Source organism: Thunnus albacares, chromosome 5, assembly GCF_914725855.1.
Source record: "Thunnus albacares chromosome 5, fThuAlb1.1, whole genome shotgun sequence".
Taxonomy (NCBI): domain Eukaryota; kingdom Metazoa; phylum Chordata; class Actinopteri; order Scombriformes; family Scombridae; genus Thunnus; species Thunnus albacares.
In genome coordinates this window covers 19,099,741-19,121,076 of record NC_058110.1, presented here as the reverse complement: position 1 = coordinate 19,121,076, position 21,336 = coordinate 19,099,741, and the positions used below count along the sequence as shown (strand labels likewise).

Below are 21,336 nucleotides of genomic sequence, written 5' to 3'. Positions count from 1 at the left end.
TGCAGTGATTGATGGTAAGAGAATTTTTTGTGAGGCTTTGAGCAGTAATGTGTTTGTTTTGGTCGACATGCAGGGGAAATTTCTTCCTTTCATTGTTTCACTGGTACACACTTCCCTCCTCACAAATGTTCAGTGTTTAAACACAGATGGGAATGTTTTAAGTTGCTTGCTTTGAAAAGTTTTGTGAATCCACGCCAATAGGAGACAAAGGTTTAATTGTGAGAATGACTCATTATTAGAGTATTTGCAAGGCATATTATGTCAGTTTTCATTGGTTAGTTTGTGGCGAAGCTTGAATGTTTGTTTTGTACCCACATGTACACACAGACACAGCAAAAAAACAAAGAGAAAATAAATTGATACATAAACAATACATAATTATATGAGATTATGTTGTGTAGTGACATCAGGACTGTGAAGACAGGTTTAACGAGTGCCATGTCTGACTTGCACACGGAAAGCACTTCTGTGAGAAAGTGCTCAACTGCACCAGCAGCCTTATACACAACTGGCTGAGATAGTTTCCAGTGGCACTTATTATGTTAGCTTAGTTTGTATGATTGTGCGGCATTCTGCTGCCCTCAGCGTAAACTGAGGAAAACAGAAGGCATGCAGGCTTTGTGTCAGGTCAAATTCCTCTGTCTTGGTGTACAGGGGGTTTCTTTGAAAACTGTTCTTGGGGAAAGTGGGTTACCTGTTTGTGTGTGTGTGTGTGTGTGTGTGTGTGTGAGAGAGAGAGAGAGAGACAGAGAGAGGGAGAAAGAGAGAGAGAGAGACCTGGATTATTGCTTCAAAGAAGCCTTAAGGTGTTGCAATATTTTAGCAGATAACAGTATTCTTGTCCCAGTTAAGCTAGAGTTTCAGTGACTGGCTGATGCATGGCCTTCTCATAATGTATTAAATGTGTAGTTTTCTATCTAATCTGAATAAAATACTGTGTAGGCTCATAATTTTACACACATATCATGCTCTGGAAAACCTTTAATGGAAATGTTTTATGCAAGTTACCATCCTGAACCATACTTTTTTTTTTCTAGAGTCGCTCTTTGTCCACTAAAACTGTAAGTGGAAGACATGTCAGCAGCTCGGGCACATGGGAACAACAAATCGGCTCCTCTAACTGGCCCCACAGTCCCAATGGGCTGAAACCCAGTCGCAGTGACCCTGCCTTGGCTCCCTCGTTTTCTGCTGTTCCTGCACCCGTTATGGTGATCAGTTATTTTTTTATATGCAAGGCATACAGTATGTGTCTAAAAGTTTTAAAAAACTACATGAAACCAACAGTACCATATAAACAATGTAAATTGCTCTTTTTTTAGAGAGCCAAAGGACAGACTGCCCAGAGCCAGCACACCCTCCAGACTCGATTTAACAGACAAAGCACCTATTCCAACAGCGGTCACATGACCAGCAGTCAGCCACGCATCTGGCCACCTTCTGCCCAGTCTCACAATGAGAACAAGATCAGTACCATCAAAACCTCCAAGAAAGAGCAGCAATCAGCGTGAGTTCACTTGTCTCCTTGGCTTTTAAATGTAATTATTATCCTTTAAATGCATAGAAAAGTGTTTTCTACAACAAATGAAACCTGTGCTGTTTATTGAACTTGTGGCACCAGATTGATTTAGTGTCTCATCTCCATTTATCGCTACACCAACCTTCTCTTCCATTCCTGTGCCTGTTTCTGCAGGGTGAACAGCACAGCGACAATATCAGACCTGACCCTAAAGGAGGCTGTAGAGTTCCTGTCTAATCCTGAAGAGACATTCCAGCAGTGTGGAGCCACCTTCATTCAACACACCACCTTCAAAGAGGAGCACGCCAAGCAGGAGGTCAGAGCACTCTCTCACACACAAATATACTTTAAATGCTCATGTTACCACACACAGACACCCACCAAACATACACACATGCACTGTTGTCCTGTTGTTTTTTTCATATCACATTTGTATGAGGATTGTGTTGTATAGTAGTGATACAAGTGGAGGAGTGCTCTGTGAAGACCTCTATGTTACCTGCCTTGAGGGAAAGGGAGGAGAATGCATTTGTCATCACACTAGGCAGCTTGTTCTCTTTGTGACCTACGGTGTTGTCAATCAACTGCCACGCCTTAAAGTTGCACATTACTATACATGTGCCCTCCATGTCTCTGTGTCTCAGGTTTTCCAACTAGGGGGTATCCCTGTTCTGGTGACCCTGCTGCGCAGCCCCAGCCCTGGGGTGAGCCAGGCTGCTGCCGGGGCCTTGAGGAACTTGGTGTTCAAGCACCAGAACAACAAGTTGGAGGTTCAGCACTGTGGTGGTATAGCTAAGGCCCTGCAGCTACTAAAGGAGACAGACTCTACTGAGACTCAGAAACAGATCACAGGTAGGACATTTTATCCAGACAAGTCAAAATATTGGGTGGAAGGAGAACAAAGTGGGCCTTTAATTCAAGGTTAAAACATCAATCCTACGGGAAAAATATCACAAGACTGAGAAGAAAAGTATTAAAAAAGTAAGAACATGTATTTAAGAATATGAAACTACATGATGATAAAATTGACTCAAAAAAAATTGCATCTTTCATTTTTTACTTATCTGTAATATGTAGGCCTGCTATGGAACCTGTCCTCTGCTGATGAGCTGAAGGGAGAACTTATCGCAACAGCTCTGCCCGCACTTACTGAGAATGTAGTGGTGCCATTCACATGCTGGTCAGACAACAGTGCCAACAACAACATACACCCTGATGTCTTCTACAGCGCCACAGGATGTCTGCGGTGAGAACATCTCTCTGCTAAAGGAAGGAATCTCTGTCTGTATGTATGTGTGTCCTTCGCATACCTTGACAAGCGTTCATCCAATCGACTTCACACTTGACAGGTGTTGAGGACCCAAGGAAGTGCAGTGTTGAGTATGAAGTTGTTTGGATGAGCGGTTCTCGAGAAATATATAAAAATGCCTCATGAACAACGTTGCTTCTGCTTCTTCTTCTGTCCGTGGAGTCAGTGAGCGGAAATACGGACAGCGCCACTCTGCCATTACAACCCACATTGTGGCTGTAGGAGGGATTACATCCGTAGTGACAAGAACTACCATAGAGAATAAATTTGATAAGTTCAGAGAGTTGCTCACGCGCGAGAACTTGGTAGGTACAGTATGTTGAAGACATAGTGCAGGATGTCTGAGGCACATTTTGAATGATCAACCTCAGCTCAGCTCAAAATTGTAGTCTGCCAATAGTCTGTATGTGAGGCGTTTTAGGATCATGGGTAAATTGTAGCGTCTACCGATAGCGTGCATGTGAGACATTTAGGGAGCGTTAGTAAATTGTAGTGTGTAACAATGGTCTGCATGAGAGGCGTTAAGGGGACAGGCACTGTTCTCTCAAGGTATTGAGAAATTGTACCTCCAGTCTGCACCTTCACAGGGTTGATGTTTATGTTTTGAAGGCATAAATCAGACAAAAGATCTATACACTGCGTTGATAAGTGCCAATAAATTTGATTTAATAGCAACACCTTGGTGTCAGAGTTCTTTGCCTGCCTTTGTCATGGCTTTGTATTGTTTCCTTGACAAAGCATGGCACAGATATCTGTGAGGTGGAAACATTGTTCTGTTTAATTAAATTGGTTGCAGATTTATTGCCAGATCTTTTGCCTGATTGCACAACAAAGAGGACTGCTTTTCTGAGTTGTCAGTTTGGAAATTAACCAGGCAGAAGATAAATGTGTATTAAACTATTGTTGTAACTTCTTAACACTGCTTTGGAAACCTTGTAGCACCATGCCTAATCACCATAATCAAGTTTGCTTACAGGGTGTGATAGTTACATGATGAGGCACTCACAGGTCTGTGCCTCTTATTATATTCTAGATGTTTTTGTGTTTCCACGTGGATTGAAATGAATGGTTGAAATGTGTGCAGGAACCTGAGCTGTGCCCAACAGAAGGACAGGCAGGCGATGAGAGACTGCCGTGGCCTCATAGACTCCCTCATGAGTTACATGGAGGCCTGTGTGGCAGAGGAAAACCCTGATGACAAGGTAACCTTGTGAACCAACAGTTATCTCTTTCATCTCTATCAAAGGAAATATTTCCCATCCACCACGAGTAGTTGTCAATGGATAGATTAAAACTTAAGGGCTCTGCACTTCAGACTGCATCAGAGTTGGTTGGTAGACTAATTATTATCCAGGCACCCTTGTCCATTTTGTCTGATAGGGCGCTGCAGAGAAAATGTAATTTAATATTCAGTGTACTGATACATAGGTGTTTTTCACAGCAGATATTTTGACTTGTCATAGTATGAAAAAGCACAGGTGTCAGTAATCACATTAATAATGTCTACCCCTCTACTTCTCTTCACACCAACACCAATAAAGGAACATTTAATCAGGCCACAATTGTTGACATTGCTCTGTTTTCTGGCTCAAAGTATTTTTTCCACATTGTCTCTTTAACACTCAATTGTGGACGTGAGAGCAGGCGGATTAGCTATGGTTGGATTCATGTGTGGTGACGTATCCTTGTTTACTCAGAGTTCCTGCAGAACGTGTCTCATGTGTATCTCACAGAATATGTTCAAGTCCCGATACTAAATATATCCTTAAGCACATTTACACACATATGCAGTACAAATACAACACATGCCCCCTTCAATGTGTGTCACCCGCATAAGCAGGTAAACACTGCAGGCAGCATGTATATATATTTAGTGTCTGCTTGTTGAAGTTTTGGGTTTGGATGTGTGCTTAATTCCATGTCTGTGCTGGAGCTGTGTGTACACAAGCTTCCTTTAATGAAGAGGATGATTGTTGGATATGTTGCATGATTATGTGTTGCCTATGTGAAATAAAAGGCAGGATATATTTTGTTTATTTTATGTCACCTTTGCAATGGTGAGACAATAGCTACTTCTGGTAAGTTGTAACTAAAAGCCTTATGGTTATGGAAGAGGACAGTTTCTGTGCTTTATTTACATTGACGGTTTTAGATACATATATATGCATCTTTATCTCTGTTACCCTCTGTCAGTAAACCTAACTGGATCTACTGAAACACATCAGGATTTATAGAAGAATGTATCCATTTCCACAGCACAGTAGCTGACACTTGCTTAATCAATAGGAACTGTGAACCTTGAACCATGAAAAAAAAGAGAAGAAAATTAGGGAGGTTATCAGTATGGGCTTGTGTTCCTCTGATGGACTTAGAGGGAAATTTCAGTATCTGTCAACCTGGATGTTATTCTTATATTTTTGGCTATTAATGTTTTATTCACTAGCTACGAGATTTGGGAAAGAATGACAGGGGGCAAAGAGCGTGAGCCTCCTACAGCTTTCCAAAAAGTTTCAATCACAAAAAAAGCTTCTCTTTGAGTCCAAAAGTAAACCCTGGTCTAGTTCTCTGGAGACCCTTTGTAGCTGTTGAATCGAGCAATTAACCACTATCATGCAGTGACGGTCAGGGAGAACTGCATGGTGTCAACCTTTTCATTTTATTTTTTGCAACTGGGAAACTTGCAAACAAGAAACATCTGCACATTTGTTATTTATTCTCAGAGTTATGACCAATAGATAACAACTGTTCTTGAAAATGATGATGAGAAGATTAAGAGGGTAGTAACTCCTCGTCTCTCCTCTATGTAGTCTGTGGAGAACTGTGCATGTATCCTCCATAACTTGACCTACCAACTGGAGACCGAGTCGCCTCAGTGCTTTGCCAAATTCAACGCTTTGACGGAGAGCCAGTCTGGAAGTAGGAAGAGCCCAACAATCGGATGCTTCAGCCCCAAGAGCAGCAAGGCTCAAAAGGAAGTGAGTACCACCAAACTCTTCCATCCCTGTGTGTTGACCAGATTGTGACATGCAAAACCTTACTCTCCTCTTTTTCTCATTCTTTCTCCTCAGTTTTCATTTGATGCTGTTCAAAGAATGCCAGAGGACAGTGCCCCATCAGGTGTCAAGTGGCTGTGCCATCCCAAAGCAATGCAGACCTACCTGTCTCTGCTGGGCTCATCCCAGAAAGATGCCACCCTGGAGGCCTGCTGTGGTGCCCTGCAGAACCTCACTGCCAGCAAGGGCTTGGTGAGTAAAAAGAATATAATTATTAGGATTACCTTTTGTGTGTGGTATTAATGGAGGTTTAGGATCATCAACAGTGACAGGGAGATGGTAGGATTAATAATACAACTGCACAAGTAGAACTGGCTGGTTTTATGAGAAAGGGTGGAGTTTTGTCTACAGTGATTCAGAGGTTATTTGTATTAGATTATTTCAAAGTCAACTGGATTTGGTTCCACAATGCAAACATGTTTTGTATCAGGGATCCAGTGCCATGAGCCAGATTCTGGTTCAGAAGCTGGGGGCTCTGCTGCACATGCCCCCTCTGTTAAAGTCACCTAACCGGAGCCTGCAGAAGACTGCCATGTCCCTGCTGGGAAACATGTCTCGGACCAGCAGTTTGCAGACCTCCATGGGTAAGAAGACTCATGAGATGTTGATAATAGGTGTTTCAGGGGAATAGTTTGCCTGTCGGTTTTTCAGGTAGCAGTGACTAAGTTACTGTTTCCTTTGTCTTCTTTGTAGCAAAGCAGATTTTGCCTGAGCTCACCGGTCTCCTCTCCTCTGGCCCCCGGGAGATGGGGAACTCAGACGAAACTATAGCAACAGCTTGCAGCACGGCACGGAGTCTGATGTTGTCGGACACTGAGGTCAGCAAGAAGTTCATTAATAATGAACTGGTGTCATCACTGGCTGACCTCAGCGAGAATGGGTGAGTCTTTATTTATTCATCTCTGTGTGGGAAACTCAGCTTTCAAAGCTGCGACCATCTTGAATGTATTTCTTGGACTTACAGTCTGTAAAGCACTTTGAACTGCCTCTGTGTTTCAAAGGTGCTATACAAATAAACTTTACATGCTTTGTCTCGATCAAAGGGTTAGCTCACCCCAGTTGCCAAAAAATAAAAATATATTTTGACTTACATGTAGAGGTTTTCAGTCATGCAGATAGCTTTGAGTTTTATCTGCCCATGTTTTGAGATTTGTTTGAGATTCCTGCTTCCAACAATAGAGGTGAAAAGAATTTCACAACAACATCTCTTTATCTCCTGCCTGTTACTGAACACTAGTCAACAGCTGCAATTGCAACTACTTTCTACCAAAAAAGTAGTCCTGATGAAAACCATTGACAGGTTGGATTATCAATAGTAACTGGGAAATTGTATCTGGAAAGAGATATTGCTTTTGAATTTCTTTTGTATTTTTTCAATGATATGACCACTACAAAATGAAATTACATTCTCCTCCTCAATATTGCTGTGACAACACAAATCTCAGAGATCTAAACTATGTCCATGGTTAGATACGGTACAACTTAGGGTGAGAAAATGTGTTTGTATTTTGTAATTTGGATAAACTATCCCTTCAAGGCACTATAAATAACATAAACATCTTCACAATATGTGTTAAAGTAAATATTTGTTATGCATTCTTCCCCTTTAACAGTGAGTATATATCATGTAACTTTTCTAAACTACCACTATCATTGTAGTTGTCATTGCAGCTTATGGTCAAAAGGTTATTTTAGCACAAACACAGTCAACTTTTGTCTTCTGCCGTCAACATATGTAAAACATATTGTATGCAGTGCAGGTGACATGCTCAGTGCTTCTTTTCCTCACATGCCTGTTTTGTTTCTGCATACTTTGCCTTAATTGTTTCTGTCTGCTTCTTTTTTCCATTCGTCTCATCTTGTGCCAGCCAGTGCTTTTTCCTAATGACCTTTACCCGTCTGTTCTAGGTCTTTCCCCAAAGGCAGCAAAGCAGCCTCCCTGTTGCTCTACAGCTTGTGGAATGAGAAGAATTTGCAAGGAGTTGTGAAAAAGGTAAATTAGAAAGAATGGAAATGCAAAAAGTGTGTCTGACGGTGTGTTTTAATTCTTTTAGGTAGACACAACACAAACCTGTCATATCCATGTGTCAGGTTAAAGCTTAGCACATGCTCATATTTCCTTGCGCAAGCAGCAGGAGGGCCCAGCATAAATGGGTAGGTCTTTATTATTACTCCTCTGGCTACACAGTCAATTTTCCTCAATCCTGCCCCACCCTGGAGTTCAGTGAATACAGAAACAATCACATTGGAATCCTGGCAGACTGGTTTTCAGTGCTCACTGTCTATTATGGAAGGTGTAATACAGGAAACATGGAGGGGAGATTAAGTAAGGGTCAAAAGACAGCGACAGGGTGGAGAATAGAAAGATTGAATGAAACCTTTTCTTGAAATATGTGTATAGCATGTATGAACAAGTATCATATGAACAGCAGCAAAGTAAAAGTCATAAATTAAGAACAAAAGTGACAGAAAAGTAGAGCTTGCAAGCGAGGGAAAACTAGTTTTCACGCTGCCTTGAAGCTCCTCTACCGCAAGTTGCTGACACAGTACATTTCATTTCACAATTAGAGTAAGGGTGTGTGTGTGTGTGTGTGTGTGTGTGTGTGTGTGTGTGTGTGTGTGTGCATGTGCGCGCAAATATCCTGTCCTGATAAATTCAACAAATCCAAATATCAACATGTCAGCTGCAGTGATTAATGGTGAGAATTTTTTGTGAGGATTTGAGTGGTATCGTTTTTGATCTTTGGGTGATATACAGGGGAGAGTTTTTGCTTTCATTGTTCCACTGGTGCACACTTCCCTCCTTACAAACATTCACCGTGTTAAAACACATATGAGAATGTTTTAACTCGCCTGTTTTGAAAAGATTTGTGAATTCACTGTCATTTTGCAAACAAGCCAATAGCAGACAAAGGTTTAATTGCGAGAATGACTCATCGTTGGAGTACCAGGGCGCATTATGTAAGTTTACCCAGGCTTTGCCAATAACCTGGTTACTTTGTGGCAAGGCTTGAAGTATGTGTGTGTGTGTGTGTGTGTGTGTGTCCATACATGTGTGCAACACCCTTAACTGATTACATTTAAACTTTTTCATCTGCAGCTGGGGATGGGCAAATCCCTTTTTGTCAATGAGAACACCTCAGCAGTGCACAAGTCAATGCAAGTCATTGAGTGAGAGTGACGGACAAGTGGACCGGCACAATGAAGCCGAGAGGTATAATACGCTTCTGAATGCTTGTATCTGCTTATGCAGACCCAAACCAACAACTGACTTAACCTACTTACAAGTATTGTGCATGTATCCAAAGCCTCATATATCGTATTCCTCTGTGCCGTAGACCTCTGTTGTTGTCCAAAAACTATTAAAAACACAAACCTCTCTCTTGGGACATGTTTGACATGTTTTTAATAGTTACGTCTACGGCACAGAGGAATATGATAAATCAGAATTTGGATAAACGCACAATACAGTGAGTTCATTGTTGGTTCGGCTCTGTATGTTAGATTTGTTGACAATAAGAAAAATATAAAAAAATCACCAGCCAAAGCTTTTAAGACTCAATGGGACCAAAATGAGCAGAATGTGCATCAAAAGGAGTAAAGTGTTTTCTCTCTGTCTCTGCCCCTTTTCTTGCATGTCCTTGTGTGTGTGCTTGCAGATGGAAACCAGCATGTTTAGACACTTCTGTGGCCACACCCTTTCAATGAGGAGAGTGAAATTACTTTTCTTTTCATTTATTCAATCATTCTTTCTTCACATTTTTCATAATAACCTTGTCCTTGTTGACAGAGCTCAATCAAATATGAGTCAATCGTATATTGTACATACAATAGAGAAAAGAGAGCTTTTAATTTCATGAATAATCCTGTGGTGTTGTATGTATTTAATTTCGATATGTTTCTGTCTGTGTATATAAATGGGTGAGTGTGTTTTTGGTAGGTTAAGTGTGTGTGTGTGCTTAAACCCAGTTCCTCATAACCCAAGAGCCACAGTGCACCAGACAATGTCATCTACAGTCACATGATATTGATTCACATGTATCATATCTGCAATGGCTTAATGATAAAATATCTACTGTGGCCTTGAGGACTGAGTAGCCAAAAATGAAAGAAATAAGAAAAATATATAAAAAGCTAGAAAGAGGGAAAAAAAGCCTGAGTGTATTAGTGATAATGTTGCTATCAGATGAAATCTTGTATATTCAAAGAGTGTGTTTTCCTTAAAGGTATAAAAAAAAAGTGAAATAATAACAAGATTTGAAAGATTTTTTTGTTGTTGTTTTTTGCTTTGTTGAAGTTAATAGGTTTTACACTGAATGTACCTACAGTATATAAAGCATTGATAGAAAGAACTGAGAAAAATCTCAGTTCAAGTGAGAAAAAAAACAGGGATTCGGAAAGTTTCTATATGACAGCAAGGACATGCTACATTTCTGATGTTTAATGCCATTTATTGGATTGTTTTGTTACTTTGTTTCATCATCTGTTTCATTCTGTGATTCAGAATTTTGTTTTACAAAAAATGAATTGAAAAAGCTTAATAAATAGTTAAAGAAATTGTTTGACGTTTTGGGAAATACACTTATTGGTTTGGATCGATACCACTCTCATGTCTCATTGAACATGGAGTTACAGCCAGCAGCTGGTTAGCTTAACTTTGTATAAAGACTGGGAAACGGGAAGCAGGGTTAGCTTGGCTCTGTCCAAAGGTACAAACCTGCACCTCTAAAGCTCACTAACTAACACAATATATCTTGTTTGTTTAATGCACACAAAAACGAATGTATTAAAATGACACTTTGGGGTCTTACAGGGGGTTATGTGCCGGACTTGTGAAACCACAATGTTTTGCTTTTACACTTTTTCTGTGGATTAAACCATTGAGAGATAACTCTTAATTAATGATCAACTAGTGAAAATATGTTACTTTTGGACAACACCAGGTTAGCTGTTTCTTTGTTTTCAGTCTGTATGTTCAGCTGAGCTAACAAGCTGCTGACAGTAGCTTGTAGCAATCTTTTCTCTCAGCAAGAAAGTAAATAAGTGCGTTTTGCAAAATGTCCAACTATTACTTTAAAGTGCAGTACTAAGTGCCTGCTTCTCTTCAGTTGCTTTGTCATAAACATGCTGATTTAAATTTACATGTTTTATATTATATGTTGTTTAATTTTGTCATTATTGTTTATTTTCTTGCATAAACTGATAAATCAGAGACAGAGAAGGATTGGAATGTAGTACATGACATTACCACCTGGGCACAGCTGGTGCCCATTCACTCTTATCAACTATGTAAAGAAATTTGGAGCAACATGAATAGTCAGTCCTCAGAATAACTTTAGAAGTCCAATTTCAGACTAAAATAAAAACCTGTCAGTGTCAGTTGCTGGCTGCACACTGAGAGTCTTTAAAGTGTTCTTTGATCTAACACTAACCCAAACACACTGAGCAGATGAAGATGAAGGGGCCATGCTCTCAAACACAAATCTAATGAATTATGAACTATGTGTGCAACTTTAGATGAACCACAAGCAAGAGGATCTCCACATTTGAATACATACTGTTTAAATGCTGTTTTTATTTAAAATCAGATATATAGTTCATCATCTAAACATGTCATATGTAATTTTTGCTACTGTACCTACCCATTAAGGTTTAAGAGGTCATTACAAGGTATCCGCTCTCATCCGCTCTCATCTCAACAACAGTGTTGTTTACTGAAAACAGGTTCTAAATCTTCTTAAAACTCGAACCCTTTCAGAAGACCCAGCTTTACAAATCACTAAACCTCCCCTGCTACGAGATGAGACGGTTGGCAACTGTGGGGGATTCCCCATGACCCCACAATACTCCTCAGTGGACTGTTTTTATGCTTGAGACATCCTGTATAGGGAAGATTGACGTCAGTATTGCTTAAAATGTATTTTTGGAGAAATGTGTGTGTGGCATATAATTAGGAGTATTCCCCGTCACTCAGTCTGTACATAGAATAAATAACACATATACAAAGATGAGTTGTAAATGGTGGTCTTTTCTTTAACAGCCAACCTCAAAGCAGTTCAGTGTGCTATGTATTCTTTTAGATGGTGGAAGATACTGATCTCTCTATACAACACTGCTTGAAGATGTCTTGAACTAATTAAGCTCAAAGTTTTCATTCCAGCAGAGATTTTGTGGTGCGTGAGCATACCATTCTCTGACTAAGAGAACAACTATGAATGAAAACAAAATGAGGAGTCTTGAGTGTGGCTGTTAGGGTCTGACTGGAGCATGTTTGGTAAGATTTCATTTCCAAAAGCTGATTTTGGATGTGTTGCACTTTGCACAGTTGTACAGTTTTCACACAAATCATTCATGTCTAATATTCACAATATGCTTTATTTCATTTTATTGTATTCTGCATGCTTTATTTATTCAATTCAGCGAAATGAGTTTCATAGTCTTCTAGTCTCTTTTTTTTTTCTCCACACACTTTTTAAAAATGATTTTCCACATAAGTTGACTGGACCAACAAGCTTGTTCTTCAGTGTATAGAGTATATAAAAAGATTTTTGTTTTTTTGGTTTTTGTTTGAATTCTTCGAAGCGATAAACTATGATGCATGACAGTTTTATCTGTCATCGATCATGTCTGTTGGACATCAACACATCACTATCAAAATATTTTCAACTGTTATCTCTCCATTTAAGTTTTGCCCCTGGCGCTTTCTTGACAGTTAATGAAAAGGAGTGAAAAAAAAAAACTTTGCAGATGCAGTTTGTATGACTCATTTACTGCTGTCGCCACGATCTGTTGATGAATTATTTAAACCTCACTGTAAGCACAAGGAAATGCTCAAAGCCTCATACTGTTTTCAAACAACCAGCTAATATTTTTTGTATTTTTAATGGACATTAATTGTGTATAGTTAAATTTAGATCATTTTCAGGTATAGTACATTTATTGTAAAAACGTGTCCCTCCACTGGGTGGTTGAGTGCTGAGAAATGATACAGATCAGATCTACACCAATGACCTAATTGGTTTTGTTTTGTATCTGCATGTCTGATCAATACCAAGAATGTCGTCATGTAAAATTGCTGGGAAGTGAGTTTCTGATATACTTTTAAGACAAGTTTGAGTAGGGACTACATTTCCTCATTAAATGGGTTTTATCACCAGGATTACTGGAAAATGAAAATGATTCACTCTACTTTCACCCAAGGGTGTGGCTGAGTGCATTGGGTGGAGGTCTGGGCATCAGCCCAAGAAGCATTATGACAGTCTCAGTCATGTCAGAGCCTGTCTCTGAGTTGAAAGATGTCTCTTCCTGTCTTTGCTATAGGCTACATTCATGTCATTTTAGAGTTAGACTCATTTTACACTCTGTGGCGTTTTGGATGCCAATAAACAAACACACACTCTCCGAAAGGTCTTAACATGCAAGAGACGGTTGATTTAACTGAGATTGTTTTATTTACACCCATAAACACAGAGCATCTAATTTGAAGGGTGGGAATCGGAAAAAACAACACACTGAGATCGAACTGGATATAATTTATAGGTGGTGGAATTGGGGAAACAGGTGTGACTGGGGTGTGACAGGAAGGCTGGGGTTTGATTTGAGGCGTTGGCTGCAGGATGAGGCCGATGGTTACACTGTTCGTTCAGTCAGTGTCTTATTTCCTTAACCCTCTCTTGGTCCTCTTGGTTCTGTTGAAAACAAGAAAGTGTCACATGGGATAAAAGGCACAACTTTGTTTGCATTTGCACATTTGGCAGACATTTTGAGGTTGCAGAATCCTTTACAGTCCATTCCTAAAATAACAAGATAATCATCAGAAATAATCAGACATTCAAGTGCTCTTTCAGTGTGTCTGTGACAGGTGTGACAGCTGACCTGCCTGCCACATCAAGCTTACCCAGTTAGAGTGAATAACAGAGCCTCGAGGGGGCAGGCGTGCTTTTAAAGATGAGCAAAATGAGAGCTGGAATGTGACAGGGAGGGGAAGGTGCCTGCACTCTTCAGATAGTAACAAGCATCAAAAGGCCTGCTACATATGCACATAAGCACCTTAATCCCACCATTTATATGAAATAGAACATGGGTGAGTCAAATTATAACAACTTAATTGTTGTGTCTGACTCTGCTGCATGTCTGTGTTATTGTTTGTGTGAAACAGTTATATATTCTAATTATGGCAGCCTTTATTCGTAGCTCTTGTCGGTGACACTGCAGTATGATCTTAGGGCTCCACCATTATTCTTAGAACTTGAATTACAAGACTACCCAAAACCGTAACCAACTTTGTTTTGGTAACCTAAAGTTAACTCTAATCTTAAAGGGGCACTTCACTAATTTTAAACATCAAGTTAATTTACTCCAGAGGCACAGCACTACTCAGCTTGCAAAAATGGTGATATAATGTCACTTTGAACGAAAATTTTTGTTTGGTTTTCAGTAACTTCCTTATTACGTTGTGCCAAGTCAGATATATCAGAAAAAGTTTAAGAAATATTTCCCGAGTTGGTGTGAATGATATTTACAACTCAGAATCTCATAATTATAATAAATCCAATATGACACGAACACAGCATTAGACTGAGACTTCAATTTTTTGTGTTATAAACTGGAGTTGGATTTGGGTGTGGGCATAGGAAATTATCAGGCAAGAAAGGTGTAACGAAAGATGCTACTGAGTTGCATCATGGGACATATAGGATCCATTGTCTCTGACTTAAACTAAGGGCTAAAAGTGAGGATACGTCTGCCTCTTCTTCTTCAATTTTGACCTTTATTTGTCCCCCAATTTAATGGAAGTGCAACACTAAATTTCTGGAGTACATCTTTTAATCCTAATTCTTTTACATTTTAGGGTATTAGTTGGACTACAATTTTTGTTCATGTCACATGATCTGTCTTTCTAAGCTCATGGTCATGGAGCATCTGTGTGAAAGGTGTGTGTGGCGTCAGGGAGAGAAAAAATGAGATTCAGATTATGCATTCTTACGTTTTCTGATGGTCACTGACACGGTTCCTCAGCACATTTATCTGAAACAAAGAAAACATGCAAATGTTACTCTAAGGAGGTCTATTAGATCCTGTGCCTTTAATAATATGTGTTGTATATTGCTGCACACACACACACCTCATATTTCTGTCTGGTGTACTCGTACTGCAGTTCAAATTTCTCTGCCTCCAGCTTGTACATCCACTCCCACAGCTCCTTAGCTTTGTCCCTGTTAGACACAGACACAGAAAAATGGTGTTGTATGGTGGCTGGGGGTTTTTTATGTTGAGGGATTATTTTCATTGCCTCATGTTTATCAAAAAGAATCTCCCTAACAAAAATACTTAAAAATACTCCCCACATACTTGAGTTTCTCCTGGCCGAAGTGCTCAATGTCCAGAGGTTTACGCCTTTCAATCAGGATCTTCTTCTTCTTCTCCCTCTCAGTCTGCCTCTTACCACTCCGTTTCTCTGTCTGCAGGAAAGTGGTATAATTCATCACTCTGGTCCTTCACATTTTAACTACTTTACCTCCCCATTCTGATGGAAATCTTGGAGCTAAGTAATTCAGAAATACCAAGTTAAGACTGTGAAATGTTACCCAAAGTCCAAAAGAAGAGTTGTGAGCAACGTCTAATTAAGAAATTAAAGAAATATGAAATATCCTTCACACCTATGATGAAACCTCCACCTGCTTACCAACTTCTGCATGTAACCTCCAAAGTGCAGGCTGGTCAGGGTTTTCTTCTTCTTGGCGTCATCCTCTGCTTTCCTCTTGGCCTCTTCCTCCTCCTTACGAGCTCTTTCATCCTAAAGAGATACGGATCCAGAGAGAAAGAGAACCAGGAGTGAAATGTAAGAATTAAAATTTACATTACAGCAGCTGGAATCGGGCTCTACCTCAAGACGCTTCTGACGCTCCTTCTCTCTCTCACTGCGGATTCTTTGCTGCTCTGCTCTCTCAGAACGGCGCTTGTCCTGCACAACAGATTATCCGAACTTAACACATCTTAACCAGATATTTAATGTTACGTGTGTGTATTAATAGGTTTGTATTAAATTGGCCATAGTGTAGGGAACTCACAATTCTCTCTTTGAGATTAATGAGCTCCTCTTCTTCCTTCTTTCTGCTTTCAAAGTGAACCTCGATCAAAGTCTGAAGCTCCATCAGGTCCTTCTCCATCCTCTTACGATGTATGTCCTACAGAAACAGGGTTTCAGTAAGCCAGCGCTTTTTGTATTACATGTTATGCACCTATTCTTCATTGGTTTCCTCATTAGAGAAAGACAAGATACACACATTTTTTATTGGTCTCAAATTAAGGGGACACAATGCATAAATCAAAACAAAAAGAGCTTAATTCGAGTTTCGCTGGAATGTAGCGAAAAATTGTCATAAATATATACCGAGCCATACTGAATAGAGACTTAAGAAAATGCATATCTATCCCAACACAACATCTTACCAAATTTACATTTTACATGCTTAGGGAGGAACGTATGTCACAGTACGGGCTGTAAGTAAATCTGTCACTCACATCAAAATCCACTTTCTCTCCATCTGGGATCTTGGGAGGAATGAGGTTGGGCATGATAAATGGCCTAGAGATTTTTTTTAAAAAGAGGACAAGAGTGAGCTATAAAATAGAGTAAGAAAGAACTGAAGAGAATAAAAACAGAAGAAAATAATTAGTTTTGTTTCTGCAGATATCAAATGAGGATAAAATGCAATCAGCAGGTTTAAAAACATGCTAAACAAATGGTGCTTCAATGTATTAATGCGTGTCTGTGTCTGTGAATTGTTGGGAATTGCTCAGAAGCAGCTTCTACATTTATTAATTTAGTTGCACACTTTGAAGACATTTAATTTTGTTTTTACCTCACAAAGTTAAAGAATTAATTTTAACTAACCGCATACTATATAGCCTAGACAGAGATAGGAACAAGTCATTGTTTTGCAAATCACAAGTCCCAAGTCAACTTTAGATTTAAACATAGTCGGTATTCTTCACCGAATTTAATGACATTTCTGAACAAAGGGGTTAGTAAGGATTATAGTTACATGAGGGTTAGGTCTATAATTAAGGTTAGGTATAACAACTTTGATCAGGGGTACGTTTACTGTAAGTGTGTTTCCCCTGTTTCCAGTCTTTATGCTAAGCTAAGCTAGGCAGCTGCTGACTCCTACTTCATATTTAACGGACAGACATGACAGTGGTTTCAATCTTTTCATCTCACAAATAAATTGTCAAACTATTATTTTACTTCATGTTTTAGCATCCAGGAAATAGCATATTAATATTAAAAACGTGTGTGTTTGTAGGTAGGTGTGTGTGTGTGTGCGCATCATTAGAGTGTGCTGCTCACTTGTTGAATTTTGGCTTGGCCTCCTCCTCTGTTGTGCAAGAAAATAAAAATAGAAAGAGAGGTGACTGATAAGTGAGTCCAAACACCCACACACACACACACACACACACGCACGTACACACATACACCAAGACAATAGAGTCACACAGTGTTCATTTTGATAGAATTTAGACAAAATCTTACCCTCTCCCTCCTCAGCTTCCCCCTCTTCATCTGAAACCAAATTAAAATTCTTGAGAGTTTGTTGTTGTTGTTGTGTGTGTGTGTGTGTGTTAGACAAAATTGCTGAGAGACAAAGTGATACATCGGAGAACATGAAATAAAGAAAAAGACCAAAACAGAGCCCTGCTTATCTGTGTTTCTGCGTGTCAAACGTGAAGTGATGCATATGTCAAATATAAATAACACTCTGGAGAGGTGTGACAGGTTGTGTAGGAAGATAATAAGCTGTCTCTCACCAAAAAGAGTCATGGTATCTGTGACCTCTGAATGACACTCAACCAAACATTTTAAACAAAAAATTGACCATTCTTCCTTCAATTAGAGGAAGAATGGTGGTGTTGGTGACTACAGCCCTGCTAGTGGCACTGTGCAGCTGTATTGAGGCACAGCGGTGCTTTAAGCTAAATGCTTCCCAGTGTTAACATGCTGATGTTTAGCCGGTATAATGTTTACCATCTTCAGCACTGAACACGAGTAGCTACAGCCGAGGGTGATGGGAAAGAGACCTGATGATGGCGCTAGATGAAAAATCAGGAAATCACCAAAGTCATCAAGATTCATCATGAATGTCTGTTAAAAATGTTGCGCCAATACATGATACCTGGCAGACGTTGAGATATTTCACTGGTAAAATTAGTATTTATCCAGTGATTATCTATATTAAATCTGGCAAGTCATCCAATAGCTGTTGAGACATTTCACTAAAAAATAAAAATTCTTGTCTGGAAAACAAATTCCCGCAGAAAAAAATTTCATAGATGTTATATTATTGGCATATTTCTGTCCGGAGTAAAGTGGTTGAGCAACCGATCAACTGACTAGCAGACAGAGAGACGCCTTCCCTACAACTGTGCCTCTAGCATTGGCAAAAAAAAACAAACACTTGGGTGATACACTGAATTGGCAGGAGAAATGCTGCATTCACAAACCATTTTGATAAGTCGAACAGTCACCTTCACCTGTCCAGTGTGAAGGTGTGACACATCAGATGACAGGTGCCTCTCAGGGTATTTGTTTATTCAAAGGCACAGATGAGACAGAAAGATTAAAATGAATTTGACATTTCATGTAACTGGCAACAAGAGAGAGAGAAGGAAAATGATGAAGGAAAATGGCAAACAATGACACCTAATTCTGACTAATAAACCAAGAGCCTTAGGGTTGGGTGGGATGGGCCGCCGAGGGACTGCTCCCAACCAGTGACTGTGTCTAGTGTGACTAAGACAGACAGATAGAGCGAGAGGAAGAAGACATGTGGGTTTGAACTTGTCAAGTAACTGCAGACCTTCATATACGTGTGACTGAGATAGCAGATCATTTCTCCGTCTGTCTCTGACTGATGGTTAAGGACGGCATGTCAACACATGCACAATACTATGCATGGATGTTGTCTTCACTCAACAAGCACCATACGACAAAGTTTTCCACTTTCAAACTCCTCACCTTGTTCTTCGTTGGCCTCCTCCACCTCCTCCTCCTCCGCTTTGTCTTCCTCCTGCGGGGCCTCTGGGTGAAAGGAAGATTGTAGAGCAGATAGTGACATATCGGTGAGATATCTTGACAGTCAGAGGGTGTGCTGCTGAGTCATTGCCTTATTGGAATGATCACCCTTCCTTGTCAATGACCTCTCATTTTTCACATTCATGGTGAGAGTCATCCATCATCATCCCTCATATTACAGGAGCTTGTTTGCACTTTTTTTGAAGATATATCCATATTATGTTCGTTTAACTGTTGGATTGACATGGTGCCCCAGAGTAGGACAGACAACATGGAGAGCCTTGCAGAGAGATAACAAGTGAGAGAATGAGCTACCCACCTCTGCTATTTAAAGCAGATAGCACTCAAGTACACGTGAATAGACGTGTGTGTTCATTCAGAGTCGGACAGATGTGATGACAATATTCTCTCACAACTCTGATTTCAAGTGACAAGGCATGTGTGGTATTCAAAAACAAAATGACATTCAGCAGTTCATGAGCGACACTTTCTGAAATATCTCCATCGCTGACAGCAAAAAGAGGCTGACTTTGTGGATTCAGAAAAGTTTGTTTGAGCTTTTGATAGTGGCGCTAACACTGATCATTCAAAAACGTTGGATCAGAGACCAAGGAGAGTCTAGTCTCCTTGGTTTGACATTGCCAGTTTGTTAAATGGAGATTTTCAGCTTTGGCCTTATTTCTCAATAATACTTGTATGATTTCTGACTGAAAATAGGTCAAGTAGTTACAGAAGATGTCCACAAATCCAGCTTGACATTTACTGTCTATGGATTATTTCAAAAGATACATTTTTCAGCTCAAAGCAAAAGCAGTACCTTCCTCTGCCTCCGCCTCCTCCTCCTCCTCCTCCTCCACCTCCTCCTCTACCCCTTCCTCCTCTGCCGAGCAAAGCACAGAGCTGGTTAGTACAGCCGAAAGAAAGAAAGAAAGAAAGAAAGAAAGAAAAAAAGAAAGAAAGAAAGAAAGAACTTTTTTAAAGCATGGTGAGATCACTCATGAATGATTTCATCAATCATTCTTGAGCGTCACAGCTGTTGTATTTTAACCACAGACATCCTGACTGTCAGGAGAAACAATGCTCATCACTCCACCTGTTGCTCTAATAAAATGGCATTACATGCAGCCTTCTGCAACACAACCAAAAAATCATTCATTTATGATCCAGAGCTTGATTCATAAATGTCAGCACTCAAGCTATACAGGAAAGTTCACAAGTCCCGTACCTTCTACAGCCTCCTCTTCTGAAACCACGCAGCCAGGGAAACACGCAAGAGAAGGAAATTACAAACATAATGACATAATGAGAGATGCAAACTGTGGTTTCTTAGTGCTGCATATTCAACTACTGTTACTGTGATGCCCTGTAATGCTAAAACTAATTACAAGGAAAAGAAGAGCAGGAAGAAGAAACCACCATCAAGATACTGAACAAATAAATTTGACATCCTGTAGATTTCCCCAAATATCTACCAAAGACTTCCTTGTTGAGTACTGCAATCACTCAACAAGGAAGTCTTTGGGCACAAACAAACAAACATCAAATGTTAGGAAATATTCAGACCTCTGCAGCTATTGTAATATATGCCAAGTAGACAATCAGACTGAGCATTCACAATTGATTCATAGATCAATTTGACACTATCATTGACCGGGGGTACAACTAAGAAAATATCTTTAATGTCCTTTTAAATCCATATAATAATGTATGTAGTATGTAGTAGTATCAGGTTACTATATCAAGCTCACTGGATTATGCAGAGAAAACATTTGCCTCAACAACATGGCTTTAGTTTTAACAGCTGATCTCATCTTTTAGCACTGAAACCATACCAAACCTGATTCCTTACCTTCCACCACCCTGTGAAAATGAAACAGGTATGTACATTATTATTATGACTCAAAAAAATGTTTACATAGCAACTGTCATCATATCACAGAAACATAAAGCTGTCATTACAGTGGATGCAAAGAAATTACTGTACATGTCTGCACATTTGCACATTTGTATATTTAAGTAGAAACAGCAGAAACTTAAATGTGACAACTGAAATGGAGAAAAGCTTCAACCTACTCCTCGTACTCCTCCACCACTTCCTCGTTGTCTGACATGGCAGTGATCAGGTGTGAATCTGAATATTGAACACAGACTCCATAAATTCACCTAGAAATCACGCTCCACTTCACTTTTTCACCATTTACAGCATCCTTACAACATTTTCTAGTGTACGTAGTGTTTTCTGGTTTCACACACAGTCAGTAAAGCTTACCTGAGGATCAGATGGAGTGATGGAGAGACTCAGTGTGCAGCAGGAGAGAGGTCCTCGCTTACACTAACAGGAACGTGAGGTGACTGTCAGATGGTAAAGGGACAGACTGTGTAG

General features: G+C 39.8%; 2 protein-coding genes across 2 annotated transcripts in view; one reads left to right on the top strand and one right to left on the bottom strand.

Annotated features, from left to right (window-relative positions):
- The window catches only part of LOC122982376 (plakophilin-1), a 20,432-nt gene extending 6,875 nt beyond the window's left edge, over positions 1-13,557 (top strand). The window contains exons 3-15 of the mRNA XM_044351630.1: positions 1,038-1,208; positions 1,320-1,504; positions 1,691-1,832; positions 2,161-2,368; positions 2,594-2,762; positions 3,910-4,027; positions 5,633-5,800; positions 5,894-6,070; positions 6,309-6,462; positions 6,572-6,758; positions 7,787-7,871; positions 8,979-9,092; positions 9,538-13,557. Of these exons, the coding sequence (XP_044207565.1) occupies positions 1,038-1,208; positions 1,320-1,504; positions 1,691-1,832; positions 2,161-2,368; positions 2,594-2,762; positions 3,910-4,027; positions 5,633-5,800; positions 5,894-6,070; positions 6,309-6,462; positions 6,572-6,758; positions 7,787-7,871; positions 8,979-9,053 (1,839 nt within the window). The 3' untranslated portion in view covers positions 9,054-9,092; positions 9,538-13,557. The remainder of the gene's footprint in view (positions 1-1,037; positions 1,209-1,319; positions 1,505-1,690; positions 1,833-2,160; positions 2,369-2,593; positions 2,763-3,909; positions 4,028-5,632; positions 5,801-5,893; positions 6,071-6,308; positions 6,463-6,571; positions 6,759-7,786; positions 7,872-8,978; positions 9,093-9,537) is intronic.
- tnnt2a (troponin T type 2a (cardiac)) lies at positions 13,319-21,336 on the bottom strand. The gene is made up of 15 exons (XM_044351663.1): positions 21,223-21,336; positions 21,027-21,084; positions 20,803-20,813; positions 20,179-20,196; positions 18,897-18,959; positions 17,415-17,444; positions 17,232-17,259; positions 16,403-16,466; positions 15,949-16,065; positions 15,765-15,842; positions 15,564-15,674; positions 15,230-15,339; positions 15,003-15,093; positions 14,865-14,905; positions 13,319-13,566 (listed from the first exon to the last, which is right to left on the bottom strand). Exons 2-15 carry the CDS (start codon positions 21,062-21,064, stop codon positions 13,533-13,535), a joined length of 834 nt encoding a protein of 277 aa, XP_044207598.1. The 5' UTR covers positions 21,065-21,084; positions 21,223-21,336; the 3' UTR covers positions 13,319-13,532.

Bases quoted from the DNA above. Each gene is read 5' to 3' on its own strand.
- tnnt2a (XM_044351663.1), bottom strand. From the start codon at position 21,064: ATGTCAGACAACGAGGAAGTGGTGGAGGAGTACGAGGA. The intron at 15,843-15,948 runs GTGAGTTCCCTA...TCTGTTGTGCAG, and splicing joins TTAATCTCAAAGAGAGAATT to GACAAGCGCCGTTCTGAGAG. The intron at 14,906-15,002 runs GTGTGTGTGTGT...TCTTTGTTTCAG, and splicing joins ACACCAGACAGAAATATGAG to ATAAATGTGCTGAGGAACCG.